Raw genomic sequence first — 12,586 nt, 5'->3', positions numbered from 1 at the left:
ATAAAAAAATTGCTGAGCTCCAATCTACAATTACAAACTCTTAACTACCTTCTCCAATTTTGCATATCAAACACAACAAAACACTGATTGAGTGTCTGATGCTGATGCAATCCACTAATGGAGAGTCATCTGGAAACAGTTGTAGGTGAACTGTACCCGAAAATTTCATCATAATGTCCTATTGGTTTTAACAGCCGTGGTTTTTAAAAGAAAAAAAACAACAATAAAACTGCTTGATGACTTCATTATACAACTAACTATGAACACTACTGATAATGGCATCCTTCCTAATTCTTTTCATATCATCTCTAATACTTCACCATCACTTCAGCTGTACCTATCTCAGGATAACAAACACTGTTTTAAAATATTAACCACTGATAAAACCAAAGCAAAACCTGATATGGACCGTAGGTGAGTGAAAGGAAAAGGCCACCATTTTTGACATTTTGCTTATATATTACATTTTAAAGCCATATTACTTTTTAATTATACAAATGAATGTTAATTAAAGAATTTTTTGCTTGCTTTAGTTAAAAGCTAAAAAGTTAAAAATGCCAAACAAGAAAACAATCACAACTGAGAAGAAATAAACATGCAGGCAGAGGTAATAGTTATCATATTCCTTTGTGCCCAAGTTATGTGCCAAAAACATCGCAATGCAAGTGATCCAGATGCAGAGAGCACCACACATGGACAGCTTAAATTTCAGTAGTTGCCTGGTGTTTTGCCAATATTTTCCTCTGTCTTCTTTTCCTGGCTTTCCTGCAACTCTAAGTCCTCCTCAGGTGGATGAATTACTACTGAGGGAATGTCATCACTGGCAGGTGACACCAGCAATTCCTTGCCCTGAAGTGGACTTGGCTGGGCACTTGTGGTTGGCAGGAGACTGCACGTAGGACTGGAGGGTGGTGTGTTTTGAGGGGTAGTTACAGGTGTTGTACACCTCGAGGCTGCCGGGGTTCCAGCTCTTGAAGAAGGAAGAAGGTAACTGAGAAGAACTGACAAACGGCTTTCTCTTCTCAGGGAAATATTTGAGGCAGAGAGACCTGTTCGCAAAGAGTGGCGGGAGGCTGAAAGGCCTTCCCCTGAGATAAAACAAATGGAACACCATGAGGCTTACAAAAGGGATATATTAAATTAAAAATAAAACAAAAAACCAAACCCACACAGAAACAAATATGCATGAACAATTTACATAGCAAATTGCAAGCTTTACAGGCCAAAGTGTCATACTCATGCAAGTAAGACAAGAGATAAGAGTAAATCTGATTTCAGACATTACAGAAGTCAGAAATTACTGAGAAGTACAAATTAGAATGCCAAAGATCTGTGGGAGAAGATATTACCTTATTTTTTATCTCTTGAAACTGACTCTTAATCTTTTCTAGAATAATTTCTTATTCCAAACTGCGCAGCAGATACTGTTAATGCCATCCAAAAAGTACATTGAAAAATCATTAGCAACCAAAACATTAAAATACTTCAGTTAACTCCATTCACTATATACCAAAAAATTTTTATTTAAAAAGTGAACATGATCAAACATATCCAATTGTGTTAAATGCAACTGTCTTCCAATATAAGCCTTGTTTTACTAAGAATTTTCCCAGGCAGTTGTAGCCTCAACACATATTTTTGAAGAGGGCACAAAAATGAGATACATAGTCCCTTCTCCATTTCCTCTTGCTATGACTTACCAATAGCCCCAATATGCCTAAAATCAAACACATTTCTCCAAATCCATTGTTATTTTTCTTGCCCTATCCAGTTTCAGTGTCCCACTAATTTCATATGAAGAGAACATAGTCTTGTGATGGTTCCCTCAGATTGGAGTTTGCAATGGATTTCAGTTCTTCCTTAAGCAGGAAAAGAGACTGTTGACACTCATGTAAGCACTTCTATTAGAAGGTTTAGCAATACCATTTCTCCTGTTTACCAAAACCACTTTTCCTGGGATGGTAATCTCCTCGAAAAGATTACTGATTACTTCTCCTACAATGCCTGAACCCAAAACATGCTGTTTTCATGTACCATGCCATCAAGTAAGGAAATATCGAAGTAGACACGTTTACTCTCACATTTATAGTAGGCACTACTGAGACCAGTACGCTGAACAACCCTAGAATAATTTACAAGAAGGATAAAAAGCATGCCTAGGTATAGGTTACATATATTCCCCTTCCCCCCCCCAAACAATGAAAGACTGGATCCTACAGATACAAACCTGATTTAAATTAAGAACAAAAGAATCAAAAATCAACTATTAAAACCACAAAACTGCACTGCAGTAAAGAAAATAGGACCAGCAGAGCAAACTGGTTGATTTAGCCTGTATTAATCACTACAGTAATAGCTAGATTTCTGTCAGTATACTTGTGATAAATCACGAACATGAGATGTCCTAAACAGACACACCCCTCTAAGGAGCCTAAGAAGTACTATGCACATGTGCATTTTCAGTTTACCAGTTTAGAAGATCACTGTAGGATTATAAAGAAAGAAGTAAATCGGTATATGTTGAGAAAAAGTTCACCAAATTATACTGGTTTCTAATTTCAGCATATATCCCATATTCTGTTGTCGAAATAGTATTATGAATAAACTGTGCTGGAAAGTGGAAGTGATACACGAAAGGTAACTGACAAGCAAGAAACCTTAAATAAAAATTCTCAGAATTACAACTGGAAACACAGGTGTTCAAGGATGGAAAAAACCAAGTCTGTGTGTGAAATTTTCATATTTGTTGAACAAAACAGGAGACTTGGGAGTTACAGAAGACAATACACTCATATAAATTTGGTGCATTTTCAGTCTTGAAAAAAAAATTCTGAAACTATCAGAGAAATATTTAAGCATACACTTTATACTCCCTGCCTAACAAAAAGTATCAGTAAGCTTGGGCATTTGTTGTAGAGTACTCCAGAGTATGTAGCTCCTAATGAGTACTTAAACTAAGTGAAACATATTTTATGCAATGAGGCATCTTTCAAGACAGGAAAAGAAGTTCCCTTCAAGGACAGTTTCATGAAATCCTTAGTTTTCACTAAATTAAAAAAAATTTTTGTCTTAGTTAACACAAGGCAAAAGAAAACAAAGAACAGAGATGGAAACAGAGGTCACAGAAATACAAGAATACAAGTAAGCTGCTCTGCAGTACCTATTGCTATTTGGAGTTTGGAACTGGATGTCTAGAGTAGATTTTCAGGAACTGGTTCAAAACAAGATGTGGTGCAGCTTCTAAAAACATTGCTAATACCTTTCTTGGGTTTGGGATTGTTTTTCCCCATTAGATCCTTTTCTACAAAACCAGTTAAAACTAAAGAGTGTCCTAGCTAAATGTACTATCTTCACCATTGGCATGGTGAACTTTTTCTAGCCATATTAACATAACAACACTGGAATAAAACACATAATTGTCAGCATCACTGAACTCATTCTATGATCGCTATGTCAATCTCTTGGGCAAAGACTGTATAAGCAAGTAGCATCCATTTTATACACACATATAAAGTTATGCCACGATGCTGAAATTCCTCAAACATTGCACATTTTATACAAGCATATACTAAAAAACATTAGGACCAATGTAGGTCTATTTCTATACTTTAAAATAATAATGCATGCTGTGGTATACAGGCAGGAGTAGAATGTTTGAGTAAATTAAAAAATATCCAGAAACACCATCCACATTATTGTTAGTTCTTTGCTCATGAAGAGGGAAACACTTATCTGCTATTACCAGCTGAGCTTTCCTTCATCTCCAAGTGAGAACATTATTTACCAGGTTAGTACAAACTGGATGCTACAACTTATCTCACCATTTCGTTCAAGCAAGTGAGGGTCAGAATGTTTCTTGCCTATATCTGCGAAAGACCGAACCAGAGGAATCCGACTGCTGAATTTTTTCTCATTCTGATGATGGTGCCTTTTTAGGAGAGCCTCTCTCACATTCTCTCGTATGGATTCATCCAGCTGGCCAGAGGCAATCATGTTGTCCAAAACCATATCTATATAATACAAGAACAAAAAAGGAAATTATATAGGTAGCTATCAAATCTCTCCTTCACCACATTCCAGCACTGTAGTTGCACCAAGTTAGAAAAAAAATTTAATCTATTCCAATAAAAATCTTTTCTTTAACAAAAAAGTTATCTTCAAGAATCCACAGGAAATTTTCAAATGTCACTAAACAAGCAGATGTGAGAATAAGGAAAGCACAACATGCAGATCCAAGAGACAGTATTTATTAGTAGCACCATTTCAACAAATAAATTACTTAATATTTTATAATGTACTGGCATTTACTTCAACTTCCAATGGTGACTCCCATTCAAAAAAGTATCTAATGTAATCAACAACCCTACACTAGAAGTGAGTACACAAAGACAGAAATATGATGGAAAACAGACATGACAGTCTTAACCTGGTGTTACTTAAACTATATAAAAGTGAAAGTTACTACAGAATGAGATGAATTCCATAATTCCTCTGTCATCTTTGGATGCCCTAAGATCCTGAGACTCTCTACTGAACTTCATGTGATTCACATGCTTTAGAGGAGGAAGTGTAAAACAATATCTAGTAATACCATGTAAAACTAACTAATCATCTGCCAAACAATATCGAGTTTCAAAAGAGCATCTCAGCAGTATGCTCACACCAGGAAAGAAAGCCTCCATATCAGGGAAAGTATCTACTGTGATTTCTTAGCTGCCCTTTTTTCTAAATAATAAAAAGTAAAATAAATCCATAAAAAAGGCCCAACCAGCATAAGGCAACAAAAACCTATATGACAACTTTTCAAATATAGATTGCCAATGGTATCTAATGTATCGAGAACTCAACTGCAGTGCTAAACTGAAATGACATAGAACTTTTCCCAATGAAAAATGTTACAGCTCAGGATACCTCACTAACAAAACTCTATGCAGCGAAGTGTCTGTCAGTACAGTGCAGTTTCCTTCTGGGATTACTGGTAACACACAGCCATTTGTTAGAGGTTGTCAGAAGGAAACCTGCCACCTTCTCCCTCCTCTTTGAGTAAGAAACAATAATACCTACTAGGTATTCCTGGCTCATGGAAACAAGAGAATACATTTGTATACCAAAGACTGTTACCCTACATACTTCACAATGGTACCTAAAATTAACTCAAAACAAATTCATAAAATCTCTTAAGACATCCTAGTTCCAACTAAAATACCCACTATCAAGAGCGCCATTTACATAGAATTAAGCAATAACTATTTTTCTTATGAACTAAGATTATTGTTAAATTCAATTATTAAAAATAATATCATAAACAAAAACATTATATTTACAAACAATGCATTGAATGCTCTTGTTCAGTAAGTCAAGAAAATAGGAAGGGAATGACAATTTCCTGAGTGAATTTTGAAGATTTCAAAACAAGAAAACATTTCAAGCACTGCCAAAGTTTTTAAGGCCAAAACACCTTGTCCACATACATGTTAGTCTGCCCTAATTCTAATATGATTCCTGCAAATGCAATCTGCTGTGTGGTACCTGTAGCAAGAGATACCAGGAAAATTGTGTACAATTAATTCAAAGACATTCAGGCTAAGCAGATATATATAATGTACATAGATATGTACGTGTGTATGTGTATATATTATATATACATGAAACTCTCCAAAGTTGACTGTGTATCCCAAATGACGATGTGATTAGTGAGGACACTCAACATAGTAGGTCAAACAACATGTACGAAATTTATTTCTGCTCACCTCGTATAAAGGTGAAAAAAATACCAGATGTGCAACAACCAACTGCACTAATGGCATCAAGTTAACATCAGCCAAATTATGATTAATAATTATGGTACTAAAGTGCACAAATAACTCCTAAAATGTTCTGGCAGATATTTACAATTCATCTGTAGAAACAAAGACAAAGAACACATTCAGCGATTAGAACATAAAGGCAAATTCTGGGCCTCATCCTAAAATACATATGAAAGGAGCTCCTACTCATCCAGTGTAGTTTTTTGTATGTGAAGTTTGTAGAAACCAAATTCCTTATAAACAGATCAAGAAAACTGCAGTAAGCATGCACATACCTGTTTCTTCAATATAGTATTTCAAGAACATAAAGACACCACCAAAACCACCTCAAATAGATTAAAACTTAGAAATATTTTTAGAAAGTTTTGCTGCAACCTGCTATCTCATCAAGTGTGTTTGCTCTCATGTCCAACATGACCGTCCCATTTAGAATACAGCTTCGCAGTTCAAAGAGACTGTGCAGAGACAGAGTTGCTACATAAGGCTTGCTCCATCGATCACCGCCATCTTCAACATCCTCTTCAAATTTCAGCCACCTGAAAAGCATTCACATACACATACTTATATTTCTCCTGGAAAGAAAATTTGGCAAGTAATCTCATCCTTCCATGTGGCTCTGGCATGACACGGAACAGGAAATCGCATGAAACCAAATCACACCGCCTTTCATTTTCTCAGACAACCCAACTGATTGACATTTTTGTCAGGCCTTTTAACCACACTCAAATGTTTTAGTTTTTGCCCATTTTGTTTCTTTTGGTTTAAACAATACCTGTCTATTCACACATTCTTGTGAAGAGTATTGATCTGCATATCTTGATTTTGTCAGTATTTTAGGACTAGAAAGTTGTCTGAAACACACCATATAGGATGTTCAAGTCTCCTAAGGGTTCTACGTCAGATATTTAAGAACTGGGCAATACTAATATGTGCAACTATAAATTGATCTTGATTCCAACTCACAGGCATTATGCAAATCAAACTTCTGCAAAAGCTAGCATGCAACAAGGTAGTTGGAAGTACTGAATGCAGAAGAATTTATTACAACGCATATGTAGAGGGAAGCAACTAAACTAGCATAGGTCAAAAACAATCATAGCATCCTGTAATGTTCATGCATGCAATTTGCAAAAAACTAGTCAAATACTACCCAAGAAAAACATAATACCTGGTTTTCTTTATGTCTGAGTGAGAAAAAAATGACACCAATATATCGACAATAATATACCAGAGAGATACCACTCTATGGATGAACACCTGTATTAGTAACTCAGTGCAGTCCTACCTTTCACAACGTTCAGTATGATCAGTACTAGGAAACTGAACACACCACCAACCAGTAAGACTGAGGATCTCTTGAGAAACCATATTGATTCTTTCAAAGTTGGACAAAAAAATCCAGAAGTTTTGTTTTGCTGAGCATGACTTGAGTAGACAACTCCTAGTTAGTGAAGATTCTAACCCAAACTCGGTTTACAGTTCTTTGAAATAAAATCACTATAATATTGTTGGGAGGAAAGATTTATAAGTAGAAGAATGGCGAGAAGGATGGTAGATTCGCTCAAGTGACCTTGCAGCTGGGAATGCCAAGGTCTGGAAAATAACAGTGTGGGAAACCCCATATACAATGCCTCCTGCTGTTTATCCTCTGTCTGTTTTGAGAAGTAGAATCTCTGTGTAGAGATAATAGAGGTCTTTACAGAGACTTGGAAGCACTCCTACGGACATGCTTGAGCTCTCTACCTTGGGAGAAAGATCAAAGCTCAGAGATTATAAAAAAGTACAGGAGGATAAAAGCATGGTGCTAAACTACACATGTGCAGGCCTTTCATACACGGGTGCAAACAGCAGGCCCACTGCCCATCAGGATGGACTGAGCCTAACAGTGCCAGCGTTCCTGCTTGTGTGTCTCAGTCTGGGTGCTGCTTCAGAGTCCTCCAGTTAGCAAAGTAATGAAACAAATCTACCCTTTGCATTTCAGCCGTGGTTTTGTGGGTGTTCTGGTTGCCTATGTGTGTCGACTCACACACGTACACCTTGAAACAATCTACTCCCAGCATACCTAGCCGTTTCTCTCCATTCATATTCTTCTCCATCCCTGAAGTAAAGTTCATCCATTTCAGTGAAGAGATCATGAGGAATGTGTTCATCGTCATCTTCAGTACCCAAGATAAACTGCACCCGTTGAGATGGTGTGTCTTGAAGAAAAGGAGAAACTTAACAATTAAAAGAATTCATACTTATATTACACAAGAAACACTACATAACAGTAAAAATTCCTGCTCTCAGTTAGAAACATGCAGCACAACATCTTACTTTAAGAGGGAAGAGGAACAAAAGAAACATGGACATTTCTTTAAAAGGAGGTTCTCTGAAAATTTTGCATTGTTTCTGAAAACAACACATCTGAAAACTTACGTTTATGAAAAGTAATTAAGTATTTTTAGCTCTTCCATAGATTGCCAATGTGAAAAAAAAATCAACAATAGAACTGGTTGAAAAAAAGTAAAAATTAATAAACCAAAAGGCTAGAAATCTTATTTTCATTTTGAGAACAAAATAAATGATACCATCATAACACAGACACTAATTACAGGAGAAAATGAGAAAACAAAACAGGTTGTTGGAAAAAACCAGCCCAAATAATAGCTGAAGATACTCAATTGTGAGTACCTAGGTACTCGTACTGTTAAAGCAGAAGACTTTTCTATGGCCTGTTGCTACTAACATAGGATAAGAAAAAAAGTAATTTTTTCATTGTGTAGTTGAAGCACTATGTATAAATTAGCATAGCAAAGCAGAAGCTATGCAGCTAAAGTGTTGAGGAAATATTTTACCTTCTCATAATATAATGCCCATCGGAATAGGCTCAGTAAAAACTTGTAAGGATATTAAACAATCTCTATTGATTAAAAGTAAGTACTGGATTTCAGTGCTATGACCAAAACTTTAAAAAAAACCCCACCAATAAAAGCACATGGTTTTAGATACTTTTAATACCTATATAAAGATTTTGTTTCAACTCAAATTACAACAGTTCAATAATGTAGTAATTATAATGTTATCTCAGGAAGGTCAGAGACCAAAGATCCAGGTAAATCTCAATTTTAAAAATTTTACTTTTTTCACTGAAACATCACTCTCACAGCTATGAGATGTGAACATACAACTGTATGCTTCTAGTGTAGAAAGAAGAGCACCCTTTAGATTTAGACATAAGATCTGAATTACTAACAAACTTCATTCAAATTTGAATTTTGCTTATGCATTGATGTTCTGGCATAGCTCATCATCCAGTAACAGTTCTGAAATGAGTTCTTTTGAATGCAAACAACATTCATTATCAGACCCATAGCAGATTGTTTCCGTCCCAAAACCAGTACACCCCAAGAATCCTGCCATAACCTATGTATCCAGGATAAAGAAGTAACCAAAACAGAGGACTGATTTTCTATCAATTTAATATCACTTGGTGCTTCAAAAACCGTACAGCAAGACTCTACAAACATAATGTCAATTATAATAATTTACATTTGGGAGGGGAAACCTTGAAGATGGATGAAACCAAGAACCAGAGGAGAATGGCAAAAGGAGACTTGTCAAAGCATTTCCATTGGAAGACTCCTTTTTTCAGGTATTGGTCCCGTGAAGAATATGGTTCTAGTTATAGAAAGGTAATAGTGAATAGCATGATGTCCACACTGGAATTCAAACATTGCAGTGTAGCCTGCCCATTCACTGCAGTCTAGGAATAAAAGTGGGCATAGGGTCTTGAAGAAAAACTGCTAAGAGTACTGCCAAATAATTTCATTTCAGAGAATGATAAGAAAAAATTATCATCTCTTGAGGATAAGAGGTAGACTGGGGGGCAGTTTATGATCCACGAACTTAGGAGGCAGTACAATTCCCTTACTAACAGACAGGAAAAAGGCTGAAGTAAATACTTAGATCATTGATCAAATTACCATGGCAAACGCTGCTTCACAGCTACATTCTTACTTTTAAAAATCAGACGAAGAAGCATACACGACTACACAATCTGAAAAAAGGTGTCTAATTTAAATAACACAGATTTTCATGCTACAGGAGAGCATTACAAAGCTCTAGTCTAACCTATTCAGTGCAGGCTGCTGAACATTCATGTGGACAGCTGGACCAAGTCCAATAGCTTATGACTTAGACAAAACACAACCACAAAATCCTTGTCTGGTTGTACACAGAAAGACGTTAATTACAGAGAGAATAAAAGAAATAGCACAAAACAAGCAACATTTAAGCAGAGTTAACTACTACAAGTTTATTTTCAAGAGAGGCAAAGAACTTGCACAACTAATTTCTTACCATATGATGGAGATTCTCTGCCATCCTCTCTGTCAGTTTCTTTTTCTTTTTTCCTTCTGTGATGCCTGTGCCCACGATGTCTATGCCGTCGACGGCCTGGCTTTCCAAGTGGGACATGAACTCCAATATACACAGCTCTGTGGCCTGTTTAGAAGGAAATAATTAAAGAAAAACTGACCTGCTGCCCATATTTAGCATCTAAAGACAAGGGGTTTGAGAAAAAGAAATCCAAAAGCACTAGACAAAACTACCTGTAGTAAACTACTAAGAGCATTTCGTTTCTGTCCTCCCAGGGTGTCAAGTAACTAGTGCTAGACTCATTTCCCTGATAAATTGGGTCATATTCTTACTCAGTTTAAAAATTCAATTGAGAAACAAGTAATACATAAATACAAGCTTGACCAATAACACTGAAAGAAACTACTGGATAAACATGAAGCCAAGGCAGAGGAATTACACAATGCTCCTCTTTTTTGCAGGGATTCATATCAGGACAGTCACTAGAATGGCATAAATGTAATCTCCTGCTTCAGTTTATTAACATCATTAAGAAACTGACCCATCATTTAGAGTCTGCAAGGAGTTTTCTCTTCCTGAAAGAGCTGCCAACATTTCCTCAAGTAGCATGTGACACATCTAGATGGAACTGATGTTCAATTATACCATTCATTTACTATCAGGAACATAATAAGAACTTATGTTTTGAAGTGTATGCCAACACTTCAAATAACTTACAGAGGCTGATGTTTTTTTTTTCCTATCCTAGATTTTTTTTTAATAAATTTAGGAGGACATCCTCAAATTAATAGACTGCTCTTTAAATCATATACTTTCAACATCTTGTTTTTCCTTTGACCTTTCACATTAAGACAATACTATCATCAACTTGGCAAAAGAAATCAATCAACAGACTGTTATGAACATATTACTACCGTGTCTCCTGTAATGGAGATAGCATATACAATAGCATTTCAATTCCTATTTAAACAAACAATCTCCGGAAGAGACATATTAACTAGAAGCCTGGAGGTTAACGCTAAATATTCTGTTTCATACTGCAGAAGGGTTATTTCAGAAGACTGACATTAACCAAAGGAAAAGGAAGTGGTTTTCCAGCTCTTAGACAAATTCAGCAAATTTACATGATACAAGCAAGCCCTAGGAGCTGTGACTGTACACATACATGCACATATATATGTGTGTATAGATTAGACTGAAGATATTGAAAAATCCCGGTGATTAGAGTTCTAAAGAAATAAAAAGTGGTAGGATGTCAAACCTGTTTACCAAAAAAGAATCCCTAAGCTTAAAAAAATACTGGCTTTATAGAAGTTTTGTGTATTTTTACAGTGCTACATGACTAAAAATACAAGTAAAAATCAGTATTAACAGATGAGTAAGTTCAATGTTTAATTAATTTGGTGAAGATTCCTTTTCACGTAACAAAACCCAATTCTTGACAGACTTCCAACACCAGTTTAATTAGAGTCAACCGACTGGCACTATGACCAAGTCTGAAATTAAGTATATTAAAAGCTATTTGTTTCCATGAGTGGAAAAGAGATTAATTTATAGAGTCCTATTTATAGAGAGAGACTTGTCTTTTGTGAGCTTCTTCCAACAGGAATACCCAGACCCTGCTGGGTAGCCTGACCTCCACCCTCCATGACTGCTATGCACAATGCAATTCCCAGAGAACTTAATGCCAATGTGACATCTAAACATAAATCAGTGCACTTGGTATATAATATGACCAGGAGGCATCGTTAGCTATGGTCATGTTATTGATACTATCATGATACAATAATCTTATGCACAGAGAAAGCAAACGTAGTAGGCTCAAAAATAATTGCGTTACTCACCACATCCCACTCAAAGCTGCCTGGTGCAACCTAGCGAGCCACCACTCACTGCAAATGTTATCATGCCTGTTGAGATTTCTGTTTTATTTTATAAGTTCAACTGGCAATTATAAACTACAGTTTTATATTTATATATATATATATATATATATAACTTAACGGTTCTATTCGTTGTGTTGGATTTTTTTGCAGGAATTATCTCCTTCTAAGAGAAACTCCAGCATTCTTCTACCAATAGAACATTTTATATAATTCCTTGTTTTAATATTGTTAATAAGACTGTTTTAAGCATGTGTTTTGAACATTGCACACACAAAAAAAACCCCTTGCAGTAATGTGAAACTGTTCAGGATTTTACTTCCTGAAAAATTGGAAGGACTTCCACATTTTGGTCTCTTGCTTTACTCATAAATTAGAGACTAAGATTCCACACTGTTTTCTGTACTCAATAACAAACAAAACTCCCACACAATTTTTTCAAGGGCCTGCCTCCATCTTCAACAATATAGCCTGCTATTGCAAAAATTGGCATTTGTAATAGTGTGATCATTTCCACAGTCAAAGACTACGTTGCAG

At 35.9% G+C, this 12,586-nt stretch overlaps 1 protein-coding gene across 11 annotated transcripts in view; it reads right to left on the bottom strand.

Annotated features, from left to right (window-relative positions):
* SLC4A7 (solute carrier family 4 member 7) overlaps positions 1-12,586 on the bottom strand; it is a 93,811-nt gene that overhangs the window by 37,091 nt on the left and 44,134 nt on the right. For 9 of the 11 annotated variants that reach the window (XR_007904749.1, XR_007904750.1, XR_007904751.1 and 6 more), the window contains exons 3-6: positions 10,149-10,292; positions 7,870-8,005; positions 6,183-6,343; positions 3,822-4,010 (exon numbers count right to left, since the gene is read on the bottom strand). Coding sequence is in view for 7 of the 11 variants with exons in the window: in XM_051788956.1 (XP_051644916.1) it covers positions 3,822-4,010; positions 6,183-6,343; positions 7,870-8,005; positions 10,149-10,292 (630 nt within the window). In the remaining 4 variants the exon portion in view is untranslated. The other 2 variants (XM_051788962.1, XM_051788961.1) reach the window with 2 other exon arrangements.

Source organism: Manacus candei, unplaced genomic scaffold, assembly GCF_025592945.1.
Source record: "Manacus candei isolate 608988 ecotype Guabito, Panama unplaced genomic scaffold, ASM2559294v1 h1tg000026l, whole genome shotgun sequence".
In the NCBI taxonomy this organism is placed as follows: domain Eukaryota; kingdom Metazoa; phylum Chordata; class Aves; order Passeriformes; family Pipridae; genus Manacus; species Manacus candei.
Note: the sequence above shows the minus strand (reverse complement) of the source record. Positions and strands in the feature narration are given on the sequence as shown.